Genomic DNA, 22922 nt, shown 5'->3' with positions numbered 1-22922 from the left:
ACACATATGTATGTAAGTTCTTTTGAGTTCTTATCTGTTTTAGACACTCAACATTTAACATATAAATTCTATGGAATCTTTATTTAATATTGTGATTCTAGACTATTTCCCCATAGTTCATATTTTATGTAGTAATCGAAAAGTAAAGAACTTATATTTAAAATCTTCAGAATGCAAAGTAGTAGGCAAATAAACATAATGAAGTTGTAATTGCAGCACTATTAGGCATTCAAACAAAGCCTTTAATTAGGCTGCAACATTTTGTGTGGAAGCAACAGGCGACTCGACTCGACTCGACTCGTCTGTGAGTGCAACACAATCGCCAGCTAATGCATCCGTCGAGTTGCAGTTGCTGTTGCTGCTGCTGAAGTTGCCCCAAAGTCTGTTGCAGGCTGCTGTCCTCAGCATGCGGAAGGAAGTCAGAGCCAGGGTGGAGTGTGTGTGTGTGTGTGTGTTTGTGTGTTGGCCTAATGCATGATTATGTTCAAAGCAGAGCCCAAGGCGTTGCCTGGGATTGGTCCGCATTGTGTTGCTTTGTGTGCGGAGGCAACGAGGCGCATCTCCATTTATTTGCATCCGAAATTTGCACATGTTCAAATCGAGATTTACGACGCCGAGTGACATCATTAATCAAGCGTCTGATTGGTGATCCTGTTCCTGTTAATTAATACAATAATGGATTGCGTGGAGACCGAAACTCGGACTCGAGTCGGAGTCCGAGACTCGCTTTCTCTCTCTGGAGTCCAAGACGACGACGTGTGGCACAAACAGCACAAACAGCAGCCGCCCAGCAACAATTTACGAGCCCCAAAGAAATGCGTTTAGGCATAAAAATAAAAAAACAAACAACTAGGAAAAAAGATGCAGCAGCAGTGTGTCCTTGAGTGTCCTGTTGTTGTTGTTGCTGTTGTTGTTGTTTGTGCTGGCGGCCAACATTGATTTCAAATTTACAACAGTGAGCCAAAGGTTGGAGCAACACAGCCATATGTTGCATTGATTTATCATTAGAAGAGGAGGCAACAACACATGGCCACAAAATGGAAATGCAGCAACAGAAGCAGCAGCGACAACAATAACAGGACACCAAATAAATTGACCAGGGAAAAGGGCAAAGCTATTGCTTCTCTCCTGTCCCCCCCTTTTTACTCCTGCTTCTCTCGCTGTCTCTTTGCTTGTCAGCACACACAAATTTCAATTAACAATTTTACCCTTAATTTGGCAAAAACAACAAAGAACGAGGTTAACACGCCAAAGCAGCTGCTGATGCTGATGCGGAGGCAAACTAAATTACAATTTGAAATCCCCCCCCGCATAATACTTACCTGTCCACCCCCACTCCTTCCTCCCTCTCCCCTCGTCAAGCCTGACCATGCCAATTTGGCTTGGGCTCGAGCATCAATTATGATTATCGTCACGTTTTATGAGACGTTTGCCCAACTTTATGACTGGCCGCCCCAAAAGTATGCACTCTTATAATGAATATTGACAAAGGATACACACACACAAACACACCTCAACACACACACACACTCTCTCAGGTGTAGATAGGGGTAACTACTGCTGCTCTTCCCATCTGACTAGCTAAGTAGTTGCATGTGTTTAGCATATGTTTAGTCGGTTTACTTTACTCTAGTTCCCTTCTTTTTTTTGCTTAGCATACATTGCCCAGTTTCTTGCTCATCAGAAATTACTCTAATTAGCTACAGCAAAAGCTTTGCTTAGAGAACTATCTTTATATTTCTTTTGATTCGTAGTATAGAAGCACATAAAAGTATAACAACAACTTACATTAACTAAATTTAAATGTGGCTTTTTATATTGAAAAGTTATTATCAGCAAAATTCTGTTTAGATTTTTACTTCAAGATAAAAAAGAAAAAGAAAATTTCATTAAATTCATTCATTATTTTATATGCATATGTAAAGTTGAAAGTAAAATATTTAATTCCTTTTTGTACTTTACTTTGTTGCGTTCTCTTCATATCCAGGAAATTAATTAGCTATAAATATTCTTGGTGTAAAAACATCAAAATTAAAATATCATTAAAATTGCTTTGTATATTCCAGAATTAAAATCCTTATTTTACTTCATTGAATTTTTAGTTTAAATGTCTGTTTCTGGGCACTGAATTCAAAGATAATTTTCATTTGAATTCTACTACGACTATATATCCTACGAAGGACGCACTATAAGAGGCATAAAGATCTCCTATAAAGAGGGCAATCCTGGAGTGTTTATTGAGAGCAATATTCATGCTAGAGGATGGACTACTTCAGCTACAGTAACGTGGTTAATCAATGAGTTGTTGAGCTCAGAGGATGAATTGATAGGAGAACTCGCTGAGAATCATGATTGGTATTTTGTGCCTGTGCTGAATGTTGATGGATTTGTTTACACGCATGAGAAGGCATGTGTTTCTAAATGCCTGATTAAATATTATATAAATATTAATAACTATTCTTTAGGATCGCATGTGGCGCAAGACGCGACAACCTGTCAGTCACTCTACTTGCATTGGCGCCGATGCCAATCGCAACTTTGATGTGCATTGGATTGAGAATGGCGGCGCCTCCGATGATCCTTGATAATTTGATTATGCTGGAACACATCCTTTTTCAGAGCCAGAAGTCAAAGGCTTGGCTGAATATCTGGGCACTGTTAAAAATAAAGTGAATGTGCTACTCGCCTCTCACTCTTATAGCCAGGTGCTGCTCTCTCCCTATGGCCACACAGATGAGGAGGTTCCTGATAATTTCAACGATCTCTTGCAATTGGCCAAAGTTTACGCTGATGCAGTGGAAGCTTTGCCTTATGGCTCAACAGCCAAATTACTTTGTGAGTAATTGGATATTTGTAATATATCACAATTGTTTAACAAGTTACTTTTAGACATGTCATCCGGTGCCACTAACGATTATGCCTATCAGGAGGGCATCAAAATAGCTTACACTATGAAAATGCGGGAACGAGGAGCCTTTGCTTTTGTCTTGCCGCCTGCTTTCATTATTCCAAATGCCGAGGAGACATTGGTTGGCATTTTAGCTTTGCTGGCTGAGTGTAAAAAGCTGGGCTATTTGGCTCTTAAATAAATGGTGTTTTAAATTATTTAAGCTATATTCAAACTAAAATTCATCTAATTTAGGATGTAATTTTAATGTTTTATATCATAAACTGCTTGGGCAGTTACAACTAAGCAAAATGTTGCAATTTTAATGTTTCGTTACTTGCTTAAGATGATATTAAAAAAAAACACTTTTTATCGTTTATTAAAAAAAATCAAATTTAAAATTGGCGCCGAAAAAATAATTTTTATAGCGTACTTTTAGGGTGCGCCAAATTTCAAGCTGGCTCCGAAAAGTTAAATTTTTATAGCATACTTTTAGGGTGTACATAGGATATATTTTCGAAAACAAGCTATATCTTTGCCATATCCTGCCGCATTTTCAATGGACACATATTGCTAGGATCACAAGGACCAACTCTATCGATTGGCATCAACAAATTATGGGGTTATCTAACAATCCATCACTTGTAATTTTTTGGTCCGCGGCACATGAGGAAACGCCAGAATTTGAAAATTGCAGGATAACTCGAGAACCAAAGGTACGATTTGAATGTCCTTAGGCAGGATCATAACCCTCACTAAAAGATTGTGTTTGACACATGGCCCGCAAGGATCGGAAAGGATACGGCCGAGATATACGCTATTTTTTGTATGCGAAAAAGTCCTTGTAACTTGGCTGTTTGCAGGACATTCGTCCTTTTTAGTATGTCAATCGGTTTCTATTGAAAACATCTATCCTTGTGCCAAAGGACATCCCAGTCGTCCTTCAAATTGCCGAGATACGGCGGAATTATGGATTTTTTGCCAAATTTTCTATGCCTACCCCTTGAAAAAATTTGAGGTGCCTTTCTTTGAAAAGTCAGTAATATCCTTGAATGCAAATTGATAGTCCTGGATACTCTGATTACAAAAAGGTATGTCCTTTACGGATCCTTAAGGATTTCGCCGAGTTATGGCTAAAAAACGAATACTATAAAAGCATTATTCGTTTTGCATTGCATACTTTTAGGGGCAGCAATGCAAAGTATTTTCATCAAATGAAAATCACTCATAACTTGGCCATATTTTGCCGCATTTTCAAAGGACACATATTGCTAGGATCGCAGGGACCAACTCTATCGATTGGCATCAAAAAATTATGGGGTCATCTAAGAATCCAACACTTGTAATTTTTTGGTCCGCGGCACATGAGGAAACGCCAGAATTTGAAAATTGCAGGATAACTCGAGAACCAAAGGTACGATTTGAATGTCCTTAGGCAGGATCATAGGCCTCACTAAGAGATTGTGTTTGACGCATGGCCCGCAAGGATCGGACAGGATACGGCCGAGATATACGCTATTTTCTGTATACAAAAAAGTCCTTGTAACTTGGCTTTTTACAGGACATTCGTCCCTTTTAGTATGTCAATCGACTTTTATTGAAAAGAGCTATCCTTGTGCCAAAGGACGTTCCTATCGTCCTTCAAATGGCCGAGATACAGTGGAATTTTCGAGTTTTTGACAAATTTTCTATGCCTACCCCTTGAAAAAATTTGAGTTTTTTTTTCTTAAGATATTCTTAATATCCTTGAATGCCAATCAATAGTCCTAGTTTCTCTGATTACAAAAAGGCATGTCCTCTATAGATCCTTAAGGATTTCGCCGAGTTATGGCTAAAAAACGAATACTATATTAGTATTATTCGTTTTACATTGCATACTTTTAGGGGCACAAATGCCAAGTATATTTTCATAAAATGAAAATCCCTCATAACTTCGCCATATCTTGCTGCATTTGTAAAGGAAACAAATTGTTAGGATCGCAAGGACCAAAACCATCGATCAACCAACACAATTTTATTTAATTTATTTATTTAAAAATATTAGATATAATTAAAATTAAGACTAACTTATTTCTAAAGAACTGGCTGCAGAGGCCTTCGGATTTTATAATAGCTTGTAAATAGTTGTGAAGAACAATTTTCAGTTAAATTTGAAAGCAATGCCAAGTTTTATTTTATAGTATTGAGTTATATATTATTTTAAAAACATATGAGTACATTTTTTTTACCATAACACTAGGGTTTTAACTATTTAATTTAATATTTAGGGATGATCAGTTTATTAACATGTGCTTCTAGTTGACGCCTCCATTTGGTAACTCCTTCTTGGAGTTATCTATCCATAACAGAGCAGAGAATAGTGCTGCACCTTGGGCCTTGAGTAGCACTTAGCACCTCCAGGCTGCCTTTCAAGTGACCTTCCTACAAAGTGTGCAACTGTGCGGCTTTATAAATGTTTGTTGGCCGATTAAAATGTAAGAAGAATCCATGTTAAGTGTGCTCCTTCTGGTTTACAGACAATGAATCTGAAATTAAAAATTTTTTTAGAAATTTTAATGCTATGTATGATGGTTAGGTGTGGGTATGGGTCTAAAACGTGATACATTTTGCGGAAAAGTGTATAAATAGAATTCAGCATAAGTCAAAGCCAACAGTAAAGTCAAGTAAAGTGCAAGCCAAACTTTTAGATCATTAAGATTTAAGTATTCTAATATATTAGTACACTTTGGATATAAAGGATCAGAAATTCTTTGGCTTTGTGCTGCGAGGTTCATTTGTTGTAGTTATTAATTAATATTCATAAATTACTAGTTATTTTTATATTTTAAAAAGTCAATTTTGTTCTCAAATAAGGTTTCCTTCATATTATACTTCTTTTCCTAAAATAAGAATACTTAAAATAACAATAAATAAATGTTAAATTACCCTAAGTTTCATGTTGAATTTTGTTGTTTTTCCAGGAGTCTATAATAATAAAATAAATTAGCTAGAAATGTTGCCTCATGTCACATTTTTAATTTGAACACACATTTAACTTAATTAGAATTAGTTGAGCTAACAAATAAAACCATTTATTTTAAACTTTTGCTTGTATGCAAAATTAATTGGAACGGGAGAAAAAATAATAACATCAAATTAATTTCAATTCACTTTTTTATATTTACTTAAATACATTTAAATTACACGTTTCTCCCCACTTATTATTTTTGTTATTTTCTCTGCATTTATTTCTAAGATTTGCATTAGCTTCGAAACGCGTGCACACAGTTGCTTTTAATTGCATGTAGCCAAAAAATAATAAGCACAAATGTAGCTCAGTAATGGCTGAAAGAGAGGAGACAGTCGAATTAGAAGTCGCAAGCCGCAATTAAAAGTGGCAACAAACGAAATTTCAATTAGCGGCACTTAGCGCCAGCTGCCATTACCCAAAAAAACACAAACAAAAAAATGAAGGAAGCAAAGCAGAAAAATTAAACAAAAATAAAACGGAAATGTCTAATAACAACTAAACGATATTAGAGAACAAATTAGCCGGGAAATCTCTGGAATTGAATGGCAGCAACTGCCGAAAAAGCGAAAAAGCAACCGCAAAAAGGCAAAAGAAAAGTCATCATCAAAAGGCGACACTTGGATTTTGGTTTTGTTTGCTGCCACATTTGGTTGCACAAAAACCGATTTCATTTTGCAAATTGTTGTGTTGCATTCGCATACAGCAAATTGGAAAATCTTTCAGTAATTTTCTTATGTAATTGGCCCAAGTGCTAAGTTCTAAGTACTTCTCTCTTTTTTTACTGCATTCTTCTAAATTGAAACTCTATGCAAATTGCTCGGTTAGCTAAGCTAATTGCAATTTACGACCTCACAATCAAAATTTGTACGAAACTAAAACCATTTTACGCACAATTAAATTCAAATGCCGCTGACTGCTAATCAAATCTCTATTAATTAGTTGCTGCAACTAGAAAACAATTTTCACAAATTTATTTCCTTAAATCAATTTACATTTTTTTGCTGCTGTTGCTTTACAGGGAAAGTTTAATGCGTAAGGTAATCAATTAGATTTTGAACCACAGGTTTTGATAATTATATTTTAGAATTCTAATTATTAATATTTGTCTATAGTTAATTTCCTTTATTTTACTTTTTGGAATCTACTCTTATTGTAGGTGTTACAATTACTTTTATTTAGTAAACATTTTAGTGCTTAAAGCAACTATTTATTAAATTTGATTAGTGCAAAATCTAAAAGTATTTAAAAAAAATATATATATTATTAATAGATTTATTTAAAATTTTTTTCTCTGTTCCTTTATATTTTCTTTGAAATCTGCTTTTAATGAAGATGTTATAACTACTTTTTTTCTATTCAACCTTTCATATTTTATCTGTAAGAAAATCTAATTTACATAGTTATTTTACATATTTGTATTAAATGCTTTTGGATTTGCTATTAAACATTTTATTATTTTTGTTGAATTAGCAAATTTAATTTATAAATTTATTTTATATTTTTATTAATTAATTTTCGAAGTCTATCATTCTTTCATTTCTTGCTTAACATAGGTCACAGGTGGGAAAAATATAAATACATAATAAATATATTTTAAATATTTTTATTTCATTAACCTCGTTAATATTAAAATATAGATTTTAAAATTCTTTTTATTTCTTAAAGAGAGCACCTTTCAAATTGAAATATTTGAATATTTATTTCACAAGTTACTAAATGGGATTTATCTGGATTTGGTTGATAATTTTTTTTATTTTATATTTATGTTGGCCTTTGCCGGGAGAAGAAAGTTTTGGGCAAACATCAAAACATTCCATGCGACTACACAAATGCAATGCAAACGCATCCTTTATGAGTGCTGTGGGAGCAGGGAATGGGGGCGTGGCGGCAGGCGGCAGGTGGAGAGGCAGAGAGTATTTTTGGATGATTGTCGAGCATGTGAAACTTCTTGAAGATAATAATAATTTAGTGCTGTTGAAATGACTTTTGACCATCACACACAATTGATACGAGCGAAGGGTGAGGTGGGTGAGGAGTGAAGGGAGAGGACAGGAACTGTGTGTGGCACTTCCACACGTGTCCTGCAAGCATCTCCGCCTGCATGTCCTGGCCTGGCCTGGCATGGAATGCAACTCCAGGCACAAACAAACTCTCGGAATCGAGAGTCTCCGACTAGTTTCTACAATCAAACATAAGGAGAGGGGAAGGGAAAGGAGAGGTGGGAGACATTTGTTCGTTTGCTGCCACATCTCAAAGAAATAAACAAAAGGGGCGCGCCGCCAAAATGCCGGAAAATCCACACATCCTTCGATGCTGCGAGAGCCACTTTGCATGCTGAATGCGAGCAACTTTTTCCTCCCAAAATGTTGTCCTTGCTTTGCTCCAAGTTTGTTGTGTGGCAAGAGGAGAGAGAAGACGGAGAAGAATCCTTGGCGGATTTGTGTGGAAAACTGAAAATGAATTTGTAAAAATGCACTCGTAATAATTTCTCGATTTTTGGGTGAAATTATTTGATTACACACACGTGTGGAACGGCAGCTGGCAACGCAGAAAGAAGAGACTCGAGACTTTGCCTCCATAAAATAAACTTCATCTTCAGTTCGTGCCACTTGAAATGCGCATTCATTCGCTAAATTCCCAAAACAAATAAAGTACTTTTTTAGCTGCCAAATGCCGCTTCCTTCGCCTTCGCCTTCGTCCGAGGATCACAGATACAGCTGCAGCGACAGGAGACAGACACAAGGCTGGGAATGGAGTCGATTATGGTCATGTATGGCCCAATGTGATGCTTGCACTCTTGACAGGGAAGAGGCAGAGCAGATTATGGGGAAGAAGTTGAAGAATGTCCACTAAAGTGGAATTTATATAAATAGATAGGGTAATCAACCAAGCAAATTTACTCAACATGAAGTGTACTTAATGATTGATCTCTATCGAAAATACTCTACAGATTGAATTTGAACTTTCCAGAATAATTCATTCCTTACTCGATAATATAATTCACCAGTTATGCATCTAGTTTATCTAGAATTATTTCAAATAAGGCAATCAATAATGCAAATTTTCTTAATGTAAGTAGAACTTAATAATTGACTTTAAGATACTCCTTAGACTGTTTTATTTTAGGGATTATAGACAGAAGAATATTTCAAGCTTGCTCAGGTAATAATTGAGTTACCCTGTAGAATGTTCCCTTTTGAAATGTATAGGTTAAATGTTTTCTAAGGCTCCCAATGCATTCTATCCATACACAATTGTATATAGCTTAAGTAGAACTGAATTTTTGTCCATACTCCTACAGAAGATTCCAAAGTTTCAAAAGAAAATGTATATTAATGACTGACCTCTACCTAGCCTGTAAACTGCTTTACCTTAAAGATAATTAACAGAAGTTTTATATTTGGCATAGATAGTAAAAACTTCCACCTAACGATCTCCTGTAAAATCTCCTGTAGACTCCACTTTAAAGATTATAATACAACTATTTCAAATATAGCAAAGAACTATAGGTAATCTTACCTCTCCATTTCTTCTTCTGCTAAAATCATCAACAATATGGCATGGACAACTGCCATAAACAGAGCCAGAGGATCTCAAGCTAAGCGAGGTCGCGGCAGTTACCCCAAAGGCAGACAACTTCGATGCTTGCTTGCTTTCTATAGCTGGTCAGTGGATGGCAAGCGTGTAATTTGCATTCGCAAGTTCAAAATGAACTAATAAACACACCGGAACCCGAGTCCACAAATTGTCGATGTTTGCCAGGCGCAAATCGTGTTAGCCAAAGCTCCCTTTCCCCTCTCCTCCCTCCACTGCCAAATGACTCCGTGGCGAGTGTGGCGAAAGAAAGAAAAGAGGTCCACGGTGTCAGTGTCCGTTGGCTCTGGGGGCTAATAGGCTGCTGCTGCTGTTGTTGTTGCTGTTGCTGCCTAGTCGCGAGTTCTTGGCTCAAATTGAAAGTTATTTAATGCAGTCAGGCGAAGGGGTGACCCCGGGCGGGGGGGAGACGGGTCGCGGCCTATGAGGTTACGGAAATTGTTACGCGACGCCAGCAAAAGAACATAGAACATGGGCAACCCCAACAACAACAACAACAGCAAGTTCCTTCTGCTTTTTTTTTTTACAAATAAGATTCAAAAAGTTTATGCCGTTGGCTGTCAAGACTTGGCAAATGGGAAGCCAAAGCTGAAGCTAAAAAGGGAGCGAGGGGAGATCTCGGTGTGTGCTTGTGATTCGCATTCGCTGGAGAATTCCGTGCGGGGACACTGAATATTTAACCAGCGGCTGCGTCGGAAGAGGAAACCAAATGGCGCAAGTGTTGCTCAGTTTAATCTATTTCCTGCACGGGATGCTTGCCTCCATCCAGCCAAAGGGGGGAGTAAAGCGTCTCTCTCTCTCTCTTCACATGTTTCCCACTCAGTTCTTGCTTCTGCTGTTGTCCAGTGCGATCCGCACAATCTTTAAATACACAAATTTATCGTTTCATAAAAAGCCAAACTTCACTTAATTCCGTGAGACAACTAAATTTGTCGGCTAGCCGCAACTAAATTCACTTCTTGCCGTAAATATGCTCCAAGACGTAACTTAATATTCATGCCAAGCATTCGCAGAATCTACTATTTTAGGAAAAAGTTATCAACCCCCCCAAAAATATGATAAGGTATAGAAAACCATATTTATTATGCCGAATAGATTTCTGATTACTGAATTTATCACCTGTACAAATTAAACAATTCCGATTAAATATAAACTATTTAAAGAAGTAAAAACGAAAATAAAAACACAGAAATCTAATCCGAATTAAGTCCGAAGCTGTGCCATAATCTGGACAATGCTTAACACAAAGATCATTTGAATTAATTTAATAGATTTATACTGAATGCATACTTGAAAATTCGAGCTTCAATCCAGCCGAAAAGACTTGATTTTTGTAAATTATTATTTTCTGTGTAGCTACATAAAATAGGATTTATTTTAATTAGCGACTTTTGTGACTTTAATGGAAATATTTATGTATATATTCATAATTTATGTATTTGTTGAATCCTTTCTTTATCGTTTATTTATAACCCAAAATTAAACATTAAATTAATCTCATAAAAAATAATATACATATTTATTTTATATATTTTTGTAAATCTATTTATATTATTAAAATATCATATACTATTAAATATCATTCCTAAGAAAACTTAAATTATGTGATTTCGGGTTTCAACTATACAATACGTAAAACAGACGCAGAATATATGTATAATCTATGTTAAAAATGAGGTATTAAGTGAAACAACTTAATAAAGCTATATTACTTTTTTTATTTTATACTTTATTTTAAATATTTATTAAAATTATTATTATTAGAATCTTATAATCGCATTTCATAGAAAACTTAGATTATATGATTGGTGTATTAAACAATTCCATGCCTCAAGTAAATGCAGAACTTAAAATATACGAGTATTTGATATAATTATGTCTTATTATAAGCCGCATTTCTTATAAAATTAAGATTTTATGGGGTTTTAATCTCTACAATATCTAAAATAGACACAAAATCCATTATTTGTAATACAAATTGCTTTCAAGCTTCTTCAACGCGTAGTTTTATATTTTATTATAAATATTCTGTTGTAAAGAAACTTTTGTGATTTTTTTTTTTGCTTCCCCCCAAGAGAAATGAATGTTTATGTGCCGCAAAAAAAAAAGAAAATATAAAAATGCAGCAAGTGAAGGAAAATGAGCAAGCCACGAAATTGTTTTCAAATTAAGATGGCAATTTTCAACGGAGCAGCAGCGAGAAGTTGGTCCAAGACACCCTCAAAAAACAAAAGCAAAAGACCTGGACAGGTGTTGGCAGAGAGAGGGAGGAAGAGAAGGAGGAGGGAGCAAGAACTTATGCTTGAGCTCAACACGATGGCCGAAAAGGAAATTTGATTATGTTCGCGGTTACACTTCATTCGTCTCAGGAGCGGGATGAGGTCGAGTTCTATTTTTGAGGGGGGGGGAGGAAAACTCTCCATGGAAAATTGACATAAATTGCTGTGGTTATTGCTGTGGTTGTCGTTGTTGCAGCATCCACTCAAGGAATTTATGCGATCAATTAAATTTCTCAAATGACCAAAAAGTTGTTTAGGTTTTGGTTTTGGTTTTTAATTTTCATAAATTTTACTTAAATGTTTTTCCAACGCGCGCCGCCAATTTTACAAATAGTAAATTTCACCGCTTAATGTGTCAAGTTTTTTAGATTGTTTTCTTTTTTTTTGTTTTGCAGCTTCTCGAGTTATGAAAATGATAACAAGATTTTATGATGATTAGAAAATTTAGATACTGACCGGAGTTAGTATTGGAATTTATTGCAAATGAGCAGAGCAGAAAGTTTTCTCCTCTTAGCTGAGGCCAGTGAAAGTAAATCAAATGTAAATCATCGACAGAAACAGAAACAACAACAACAACAACAACAACTTGGAGCAAGTTTCATCTTTCAAAAGTCCAGCCAAAATGATATACAACACATTTTGTGGAACCTTTACAACTAAATGCGGATAATCTGTAAGTTTGCTTTTCCCCAAAATTTATGTGAAACGGGTGGAGTTTCCCCCCCCCTACCCCTCCTCTGCCTCCTTTCTACATTCTGTGCCTTGTTGTTGTGCTTTTTCTTGGTTTCCCTGTATAGTTTTTCAGACCTAGAGTTCAGCTCCTCACCGCCTTCATCGTCGTTGTATCTGGTGCCAAGCGCCCGAAAACTAAAACATGCGCATTCAATGGGCGTCCATTCCATCCGGCCATAGTTTCTCCCTCCCTCCCTCCCCCCCCCTCTCCACTCCTCTCCTCATCTTGCATCGCATCTCTTTGCCCAGCTCTTTGGCTGCAATTCATTTCCAACAGACGGCTGCGAATGTGTATGTGTGTGTGTGTGTGTGTGTGTGTGTGTGGTGGGTGTGTGCCTCGCTCTCTATGTGTGTATGTGTGTGCGGAGATTTACCGTTTTATACTTGACATTTCCAAAAGTTTAAGTTTTAATTTATGACACCGCCACTTTCTATACGGGGCGACAAGCTAAATATGAGCGAATCAGCGATGAAGGGGAAGGGGAACAGGAGAGGGGAGAAGAGTTGCTTGCTTGAGTTGGGGGTGTCCTTAAGCAGGATATCCAACAATTGTCGTTCAGTCTTTGAGTCGAGTCACTTGTCCAGCTCATCTTTACAATACGCTCGAAGCCTTCTTTACATTTTCAATTACATTTTTAAATGAGGAAATTTCAAGTATTTTCAACTTTAATTTTGTAATCTAGTAATCTACGAAAATTAGAACACACAATTTTTACTTAACTCCTTTTTTGCCGTCTGTAACTTTAGTTTAGTTCATAGTTTCGGTCAGCAATAATCTTTTTTTCGTTTTATCGAAAAATTTTAAAATTCCTCTATAGCTCAAATTCAAAATTTAGTATGGACTCGTACATCATGTCCCGCATTGATGATCACGAAATTGATGTAAGCCAAACATATTAACAATTTTTATTCTTTTTAATCATTTAATAATTTAATAGAATATAATTTTTCTTTTTGTGAAGCATGAAAGTATTAATAATTTTTCATATCTAAAAGCATAAAAATAAAAAGAATTTCTTATTTTTGTAAATCATTAAATTACAATTTAAAGGAAAGAACTTAATATTTGGTATAAAATTATCTTTTAAAAAACATGAAAGTTTGAGGAATTTAATCATAATTTAAAAACACGAAAATGCTTTATTTTTAATCATTTCATCATAATTAAAAAAATTCAAATTTTAAAAGCTTTTCTTTCTTTATAAGCATAATTTAAAAGAATGAAAGTATTAATCATGATTTAATAGAATACAATTTTATAGAATTTTCTGTTATTTAATCATTTAAATTTCAATTCAAAAACATGAAAGTATTAAGAGTTTTTCTTAATTTTCAATCAAATTTATAAGCATGAACGTATTAAATTATTGTCTTTTTAATCATATTTTAATAATGATTTTTCTTTATTTTTATTTATAACTTAAATGAGTAGAAGTTCCTTTTTTTTAAGCATAATTTACAAGAATTTCTTTTTAATCATTTATTAATCATTTAAAAGTATGAATGTAATAAAAGTTCTTTTGCTTTTTAATCATAGTAAAATTCATAAAAGTATTTTTCATTTCAATCTCTTAATCCCATATTTAAAAGAAAGAATTACTTTTTTAATTAATCAATTACAATTTAAAATAATGAAAGTATTATATTATTATTATTAATCTTAATTTAAATGCTTCTTTTTGCAGTGTTATCATCAATATATCGCATAAACAAATTATCATAATTTAATCATAAAAGTATTTTTCATTTCAATCTCTTAATCACATATTTAAAAGAAAGAATTACTTTAATTAATCAATTACAATTTAAAATAGTGAAAGTATTATTAATCAAAATTTAAATGCTTCTTTTTGCAGTGTTATCATCAATATATCGCACAAACAAATTATCGTTGTGAGCAGCCAGAGGATGAAGCCCACATGATGATGCTTGAGCCCCACGGACGTGTCGATCGTCCTCACGACACTTACAATCCCGTGGGCGTCTCCACGTACTCAAATGCTCCGCAATCCTTTGACGCAGTCGCTCCACAACGTGCCCCAGCTCGCAGTAATCGACAACGGGCTTCTTCAGTTGGAACTAGAAATCTAAATGCACGAAATGGACTCGGGTAAGCAAAAAGGAGTGAAAGATGTTTTACAGATATTTCTTTTTCACTGTCTCTCTTTCTCTCTACAGCTCTGCTACAGCAGCAACTCGAACTCAACCACCTCGCGCTGATTGTGGCGACTATTACAATTCGCTGCCAGGTGAGTTTTCTTCACTATTTCAATAAAGATATTTCATATTTCCTTTTCAGGTTTAGGCAATTATGAACAGCCTCGTCTGCAGCAGCAGCAGCAGCATCCAATGCGCAATCGTTGGCTTTTCTAAAAAAGCGACAGAGTTGATACAGAATTCAGAACTCGCCGAGCTGAAGAGCATCGACCTTAGGTGTAATTTTATTCCAGTTTGATGACCACGTGATGCTGCAGCGGCTTGGCAATTGTTGAATGTGTCGCACAAAATGCGTTTGGATTATGTACTTTTTATGATTGTGGATGGTTTTTAGTTTATATAATATCGTAGAATTAAAATCGTATCAACCTAGAATAGTTTTCGCTTCGCAATTTGCTAATGATGTGTTAAGGCGGCAAGTTTTCGAGAGCTCTCGAGATTTTAGCCTTTCATCCTCGAGTGTCCACCCCGAAAGCACATCTAAAACAACTACAAAACTGCGTGAAAGGATGATGAATTTGGACATTTTGTGTGTGTGTGTGTGTGTGTGTGCAAAGTCACTTGCTTAAAAGTTATTAGGGATTAAAAGAGTTGCGGCCAGAGGACACAAATGCGCTTCAGAATTTGCTTCATTAGACACACATGTGAGTTAGAAAGAGAGAGCGAATGTGTGTGCGAGTATGTGTGTGTGGGTAAGTAAACACCTTTTGGTGAAAGTTTTTGAAAATGCTAAAAGGAAATCACTTTAGACGTCCTGCAGAAGCGAGCCAAAGAAAACGACAGCATCGTCGAAAGTTTGCGTTTGGTCCTTTTTCCCCACCCCAAACGCTGTTCCATTCCATTTCGTTCCTTGCCGCAGGAAGTTGCAGCGATTATGCTGCGACTCCTTTAATGTTGCCCGTGGCAACTTTTGAGACATCTTAATTCCCTTCGAGATAAATCAAAAACGGAGACGGAGGCGAAGGGTGAACAAGATCAGCAGCGAATGCTCTTCGCTTCAAAATTTGTATTTTTATTTACACCGTCGCATTCAACTTATGCATTTTTATGAGCTAAGTGTGTGTGTGTGTGAGTGGTTTATCCTTTCATAAATGCGTCCAATGTCCAACTGATTTATGCCACCACAAGCTGGCGCTGTTGCAAGGCAAATCCTTCTCTTACTCTTCCCTTGGCCACACCGGCTGCCGCTTCCTGACGTCGACGGAGGCAACAAAGTCGCAAAACAGCAAACAAAAATTCCAGAAACAACATAAAACCGATTGATTTATTTTGACAATGCTCCCATGCAGCGAAAGAGAGACTCGTAAAAAGAGAGAAAGAGAGAGAGAAAGTGGAGTCCGGTTGCCATTGTTGTTTGTCCAGGCTTCGTCGTCGTCGTCGTCGTCGCTCACCCCCATCGACATGTTCCGTTCGCATTTCGGACCGTCACCTTGCTCCCTCCCCCCTCCCCCTCCCCTCAAATGGCACACAAAAGCCTGTCCCACACACACACACACACACACACACACTCTGAAAACCCTGCAAAAGTTGTCCTCGTTGTCCGTTTGTAAAATATTTTATTTGCACATCTTTCTTATTTTAATCCTTCATTGCATTCGCTTTGGTTTGGGACGCCTTGCTCTCAATGCAAGCAACAAACAAAACAAAACCATCCGATGGGTTCTTCCTCAGCCTCTAACTACGACTGCTGCTGCTGCGAGTGTTTCTATCCTGTGGCAAATGGCCATAAAACACACGTTAATTACCGTTACCCATTCCCAGTGCTTTGCTTTCTATATTTGCTAAATTTAAATGCGTAAAAAGTGCGCCACACTAAACTTGACTAAAAATCTGTGGCAATTCTATCAAATGAAAATCAATCAGTATTCTAAGCTCCATTTTAAATGCTAAAAATTATATGTTGGACAAATTAATCAGTATTCTTATAATCAAAGAATACGTATTGCAAATCAACTGCAAAATTTGAATGCACACTAAAATGTAATATAGATTGTAACAATTGAATTGAACATTTCTAATTAAAAACAATCCGTACTCTGAACTCCATTTTAAATGAGTGAAAAGTACTCCTCATTAAGAAGACGTAAAAACAAAAGCAATTCTATCAATCAGTAGTCGGAACTCAATTGTAAATGTGTTAGAAACTCTACAATTCTTTTTATTCTAAATAATAATCGAATCAGTATTCTAAACTCCGTTTTAACGCTTTTTATGGCCAATTTAAACTGGGACTTCATGAAAAATATTTAACGCCATAATTGAGCCCCAAGTAAAGTCCATTCTTGATTCTCCAAGTTATTTGGTATGTTCATACCTCAATAGTGTGAATACATAAATTTAAGAGCGAAATCAATATTGCCTAAATGCAAAGAAAACACTTTTTTTTTTTGGGTTCAAAATTAGCTTTACTTTCATCAAGAGCATCGCAATCTGAGCCGCTGTAATATTCCAATACCACTTTTGTAGAACGATTTATTTTTTGCCTCAAAATAGGCCTCAGTTTCAGTGATAACCTGTTACTGTATTGTATATAATAAAAATCGAGCTCTACCTTCAAATTACAATATTAATTTCTGCACTAAATATAATTTATATAAATATAAAAATATATTCAAATTCTTTCTCTAATAAAAAAATCAGTATTCTGAACTCTATTTTTATTCGATAAAACCAAAAAGAATTGAGCTTGCGTACAAGCAGTTAAGTCATCTGATAATATTCACAAAATTTCAGAAGTGGGCTTCCGTCTGCAGTTAATTTCACTTTCTCAAATTTGTCAATCGAAAATGCAATTGTATATATGTCAATCTGTTACAGCAAAATTCTGGCTCCATATCCGTAGAATCTGATATCGTATAGCGGATAGCGTCAGCGGCAATACATATAGAACGAATAGTTAAACCCAACATGACCAAGTACAACGAGCATGACTTTGTATACTATAAATATATACTACACGTCTATTCAATAAGTAAGATTATTATGTATTGTAATGTGATCACTGCCAATAAGAGTCCCTTGAGCTCCCTCGGGTAATGTCATCTGCAAGAGGATTATTAAAATTATTGGATGGAATAATTTGACATAAACTTACCGCTATAGTTGGGATAGGTATTATGCCTGTAAGAGCTATCCCTGGGCGAGCTGTAAATATACAAAATAATTTAATATAAAGTTATAAAAGTAATGTAATCTAATAATATAATAATAAAAAAAAAAAGAGATCTATATTTTAAAAGAGAACTCACTAAAGACCATTCCTAGCATGCATCTCCTTGCAACGACGATTCTCTTGAGCATAGCGACGATAGGCAGAAGGACTGTTTGCAAAATAATGCTGCGATCCATAGTCGACATCGTGTCTGTTATCTCGATCGCTCGGATGCTTGAAATCGCCGCCATCGTAGAAATGATTTAGATCAATGGGTTCGGCTTTGTGTCCGCCGCCTTGATTATAATCTCCGCCATCGTAATAATTGCGCTTTCTCCCATCCTTATAGTAACTGCTCTCGTAACGCGGATTCAACACATCCATTGCCGATCCCTGCTCATAGCCTTTGCCGCCATTCATCTGAGCAATCAAAAGTCATTTAAATTGGATACCTTATAAGATTATTAACTATACCTCGGGATAATAAAGCTGCGGTGGCGGCATGCACATGCCGTAGCCTCCGATTTGCGCATAATTATTAACATAATCCATAATGACAATTCAATTTATTGTGGGCAGGCAGATTCAAGCACAACAAAAATTATGTACTTTTAATTTTGTAGCCAAAAAAAAAAAAGAAATTGGAAAAAATTATTGGAAGGTCTCGGAACTACAATTTCTGATCGAATACTAAAACATCTTTTTGTTAAATTTATTCAAAGGTGTTAAGCGAGTTGAAAAGCTAACTAGATTGATGCTTTTGAGATGGCGATTAGCTTTTGAATAAAGAGGCAAAATGCATAAAATTATTTTTAATAAGAATATTTCTTTTAATATGTCACTTCATTCTCTTAAATATCAAATTCATTTGCAATACTGTCTAGCTTCTTATGACAGCTCAAGCATTCAGTTGAAATGTAATTAGAATAGATTATAAAATTGCCTGCTGAATCGATAGATTCCGCTAAGCCTGCTCTAATATTAAAATATTATATAAAATAAATTAAAACTATTCCAAAACAAAACATCATTGATAATTCCTAGAACATTCCGAGAAATTATAGCAACTTTATTTTACATAATTTGTGCACATGCTACTGAATCAATTGACAAATTGATAAATAACATCAGCTATATTCATGTATACGATGCATAAATAAATAATACAATAAATATAAATTCTATAATTCTATTCTTTATAATCAAAACAAAACTTAATATATAATAAGTACAGATTTTTTTTTCAAATCGAAGGCCTCAGAAGCCAATACTCTTTTTCTATTGAATTTAGTATTCGATATAATAAATAAAATCCTAGAAAATTTGAATTTGAAGTCGAACTATAATTACAGCATATTATTATTACTACAAATTTGAACAAATGCTGAACAATCCGTTTTATCCGTTATGGATCTACATAAATAATGTAACATTAACATCAATTTCCAGTAAATAGCAAAAAATAAAATTGAATATTTCTAGAAAATAATTTTAATTGCAAATTTTATATTGTGTGAACATGTCGAATTGTAAAATAAAATCTTTTAGGCCAAGGAATACAAGCAGACGAAGACGACGACGTCTAATAGTAGGGATTATTGCCAGAATTACGAGGCTGATAGGCTTGACTTTCATATCCTCCAATTCCGGGCAGCGAGTTGTAATAATCGCCATTGCCTCTGCCAGGGCCATTGCGATCCGATGGTGCGCTATTCGAGGAGTAAAAATAATAATGATTATAATATGCTTTATCAACTATTCTATGCAAACTCACTAAAGACCATTGCGAGAGTTCATCTCGCGCATCACTTTGTTGTAGCGCAGTGGACTGCGATAGCCAGGACCACCAAAGGATGCGCAACTGCTTTGATAGCCCCTAGAGTCGTCGTACTGCGAGCCACCGCCATAGCAGCGAGACTGATCGTAATCCTGACCTATCTCCGGGCATTGTCCATCGGGAGCAGACATGCCATAACCTTCCATCGATTGATATTGACCGTTTCCGTTACCGTATTCCATGACTCAAAAATGCTTTGGCTTTTCTCCGCAGAAAATAATTTGAAATTTAGAAAATATCTAAATTTATAAGTTTTTTTTTTTGGTTTTTATTTTAGACTCTTTCCTGACCGAAATGTGAACTAAAAGTGAGGATTTCTGCTTTGTGTTATAGCATTTTAGTTTTGAGTCGATCTCAAAGCCAACTTGATGAACGAAAAAATAAAACTTGTAAGTAACTTAGATGATTAGACTGACTTAACTCAAATAAGTAGTAATGCACTAAATATTGTAATAATAATAAATAAAATATTTGCGCTGTAAATATTGCAATAATAAAATACCTTTAACTGTTAGCTAAATAAAATATTAGCGCTGTAAATATTGCTATGATTAAATTAATGGTATTAGACTTGAAGCTTAATAATATAATAATGCAAAAATTAATGTCATGAGTATTAGACTTAAAACTTAATTAAACAAAATGCAAACAATAATGTCTTCAGTTTATGAATTCATTTATTAAATTTGATCATTTTCAGTTTAAATTAAAAGTAGTCTAATTCAATATTTAGTCCCTTTGCATTCAAGGAACGCCTTCTGCCTTACTTATAGCGCTAAAAAAGAATGTTTTAGCTTAATGGTAACTTCTTCTGTCTAACATACTCAATTCTAACATGTCATCAATTTATGCTTATATGTATTTTCCCAGCCTAATATTCAAGCAACGTTTCCTGCTATACTTAGAGGTACATACTTATGTATAGTTGTCACTAGCAACTGCTTTCTTTTAAGCAAAAGAGTTAACCTACTTCATACTAGATCTAGCAACTTCTTCCTTTAAAGTTTTCGTCTTCCTATATTCAAGCAACTTCTGTTATGCATTTCGCGATCAGTAGCAACTGCTTCCGTTTCATCCTTAAACAGAAGAGAACGCTACTACACTGCTATCTATTAGATGTAGCAACTTCTTTTGTTTCACTCTATCCTTTGGCTTTCTTACATATTCTCACCCTTAAGTGCAAAACTAAGTAGCAACCTCTTCCGTTTAAGGTGAGTATAGCAGAAGACGACTCTAGTTGTCGCTTAAAGTATAACGGAAGAAGTTGCTACTTGCCGTACTTACATCTTCTTTTGCTTAAGTTCGAAAGTAGCAACCTCTTCTGTTAGACTTGTATTCGAGCAACGTCTTCCTTTATACTTCGTTTAACGGAAGGGGTTGCTACTTTGTTTTGCACTTAAGCGGGACAATATGTAAGCACGCCGAAGGAAAGAGTGAAACAGAAGTGGCTACAATATTGAATATGTCGCAGTGTAGTGTCATCTTCTTCTGTTTAACAGTTAAGCAGAAGCACTTGCTATTGATCATCAGCACGTTGCTCTAATGCATATGTATGTATGAGAAGACGATAATGTGAAACGGAAAAAAAATTTTGTTTTTATGATGCTTTACTTCTTCTGCCTATGTAAATACAATAGTAGCAACCTCTTCCATTTAACTTCTGCTATAGATTTGGTGAGAAGTAGCAGCTTCTTCCACTTAAACGTTAAACAGACGTTTTTCTCCCATTTTTATATTTATTAAGTGAAGAATCTGTGCAAGATTGGAACAAAAGCAAACTATAATATCACAGATAAGAAAAATGAATTTTAACCTAAACTAAAAGGACTCCTTACGAGAAACTAAAGGAAAATTTGTTGATTTTAAAAGTAAATAAGAAGTTGCTACAACTAACATTTTCTTTTGCTTAAAATTTACATTGTATTCAAACAAAGTCTTCGACCAGTGATCACTAATAGCAACTGCTGCAGTTTTATTTAAAAGCAAAGAAAACAATAAAATATATAAATAGCTACAGTTTTCCTTTAGCGATCACTAACAACTATTAAACTCTTAGAAACTTCTTCTGCTTTATTCGATAGCAACTTTTCTTCAGCTCTAGCATAACGCATATTAAAAGCGAATTTGTTGTTAAACGTTCATTTATTTGCATGTACTATTTTCAGGTTTTTTCTCCGCTGTTATCGGGCTGAAAATAGTTTTTGGTACATTTTGGGATTTATGAGTGCATCTTTGGTGCTGCTTCCCAATACCTTGGCAATTTCTTAACCCATTCGGACAGCTTATCGCAGCAGCCACATTGCAAGCAAACTTTCCCCAGTAGAGCAGAAACAAAAAAAATGGGAGAAAACTGTTAGTAAAATGGCTATAATGGAAATCAAAACGTTGCTTGCAGCCAATGAATATGCAGAAACCGTTGGCATGAGAGGCAACGGCATCGCCGAATAATTAAAATCGAGAAGGAGCCGAGTCTTGCCTTACGTTTGCCTTGGATTACGGCGCGAACGGCATCGCTTCAAAGATACGGGCCACACACACACACACACACACTTTACGGCCGACAATTAAGTGCGGCCCGTAATCTGTCTGTCGTAATTATGGCTCTGCGGCGTATTTATCTGCTGCAATTAGCGCCCTGCACAACTCGCATTTTTCACAGATCCAAAGATTGAATTGCCCAGACAACATTTGCATTTGCGCTTAGAACCTTAGCGCAAGTCCTTGGTCGCCGTAGTCCTTCGTCTTCTACTTGCGAGTACCTTAAGTTTATGTCTTTAATTAAAATTCACATTCAATTCGCAAACAGCAGAAATATCCAAGGTGAATTGCAAAACACAAGTATAGCCAAAGTGTGATTTATTAATCAGATGAATTCAATTGAAAATAGATTCCAATTGTAATTTCACTTTCACACATTTAAAGAAAATAAAACTACTAAAAAAGCAAATCAATTTAATGCATTTTTAATTTTATACAAAGCATTCTTAACTAAAATACCAGGCGAAAGTAATAGAGTATCTATTGGATTTACTGAAAAATGCAGCCATTAAAAGGCTGTTTAAAAATACTCCGTTGTTTTATTACAGTTAAATGAAAACAGCCTGCAAAATACCACGTGGAACTACTGAAATACCAGGCGAACATAATAGAGTAGCAAGTGGATTTCTCTATAAATGCAGTCAAATATGCCTAGCTGTGATTGGTCAGTTTCTCAG

At 35.4% G+C, this 22922-nt stretch overlaps 3 protein-coding genes and 1 pseudogene across 3 annotated transcripts; 2 read left to right on the top strand and 2 right to left on the bottom strand.

The window, feature by feature from the left end:
• Positions 1–2146: 2146 nt before the first annotated feature.
• LOC132798163 (zinc carboxypeptidase-like) lies at positions 2147–3089 on the top strand (annotated as a pseudogene).
• Positions 3090–13230: 10141 nt separating this feature from the next.
• Positions 13231–15094, top strand: LOC132790391 (uncharacterized). Its single transcript, XM_060798893.1, has 4 exons — positions 13231–13384; positions 14359–14612; positions 14681–14751; positions 14802–15094. The coding sequence occupies exons 1-4, from the start codon at positions 13340–13342 to the stop codon at positions 14873–14875; spliced, it is 444 nt and encodes a 147-aa protein (XP_060654876.1). The 5' UTR covers positions 13231–13339; the 3' UTR covers positions 14876–15094.
• Positions 15095–17361: 2267 nt separating this feature from the next.
• On the bottom strand, positions 17362–18571 carry LOC132798761 (uncharacterized). The gene is made up of 4 exons (XM_060810730.1): positions 18345–18571; positions 17968–18290; positions 17814–17863; positions 17362–17761 (listed from the first exon to the last, which is right to left on the bottom strand). The coding sequence occupies exons 1-4, from the start codon at positions 18420–18422 to the stop codon at positions 17718–17720; spliced, it is 495 nt and encodes a 164-aa protein (XP_060666713.1). The 5' UTR covers positions 18423–18571; the 3' UTR covers positions 17362–17717.
• Positions 18572–19338: 767 nt separating this feature from the next.
• On the bottom strand, positions 19339–20015 carry LOC132790418 (uncharacterized). Its single transcript, XM_060798929.1, has 2 exons — positions 19645–20015; positions 19339–19579 (listed from the first exon to the last, which is right to left on the bottom strand). The coding sequence occupies exons 1-2, from the start codon at positions 19887–19889 to the stop codon at positions 19453–19455; spliced, it is 372 nt and encodes a 123-aa protein (XP_060654912.1). The 5' UTR covers positions 19890–20015; the 3' UTR covers positions 19339–19452.
• Positions 20016–22922: the final 2907 nt, after the last annotated feature.

The sequence above is a fragment of the Drosophila nasuta genome, chromosome 2L (assembly GCF_023558535.2).
Source record: "Drosophila nasuta strain 15112-1781.00 chromosome 2L, ASM2355853v1, whole genome shotgun sequence".
NCBI classification, from domain to species: domain Eukaryota; kingdom Metazoa; phylum Arthropoda; class Insecta; order Diptera; family Drosophilidae; genus Drosophila; species Drosophila nasuta.
Note: the sequence above shows the minus strand (reverse complement) of the source record. Positions and strands in the feature narration are given on the sequence as shown.

Bases quoted from the DNA above. Each gene is read 5' to 3' on its own strand.
- LOC132790391 (XM_060798893.1), top strand. From the start codon at position 13,340: ATGGACTCGTACATCATGTCCCGCATTGATGATCACGAAATTGAT. The intron at 14,613-14,680 runs GTAAGCAAAAAG...TTCTCTCTACAG, and splicing joins AATGCACGAAATGGACTCGG to CTCTGCTACAGCAGCAACTC. The intron at 14,752-14,801 runs GTGAGTTTTCTT...TTTCCTTTTCAG, and splicing joins CTATTACAATTCGCTGCCAG to GTTTAGGCAATTATGAACAG.
- LOC132798761 (XM_060810730.1), bottom strand. From the start codon at position 18,422: ATGGATTATGTTAATAATTATGCGCAAATCGGAGGCTACGGCATGTGC. The intron at 18,291-18,344 runs GTATAGTTAATA...TTGATTGCTCAG, and splicing joins CGCAGCTTTATTATCCCGAG to ATGAATGGCGGCAAAGGCTA. The intron at 17,864-17,967 runs GTGAGTTCTCTT...GTATATTTACAG, and splicing joins CATGCTAGGAATGGTCTTTA to CTCGCCCAGGGATAGCTCTT.
- LOC132790418 (XM_060798929.1), bottom strand. From the start codon at position 19,889: ATGGAATACGGTAACGGAAACGGTCAATATCAATCGATGGAAGGTTAT. The intron at 19,580-19,644 runs GTGAGTTTGCAT...CTCCTCGAATAG, and splicing joins AACTCTCGCAATGGTCTTTA to CGCACCATCGGATCGCAATG.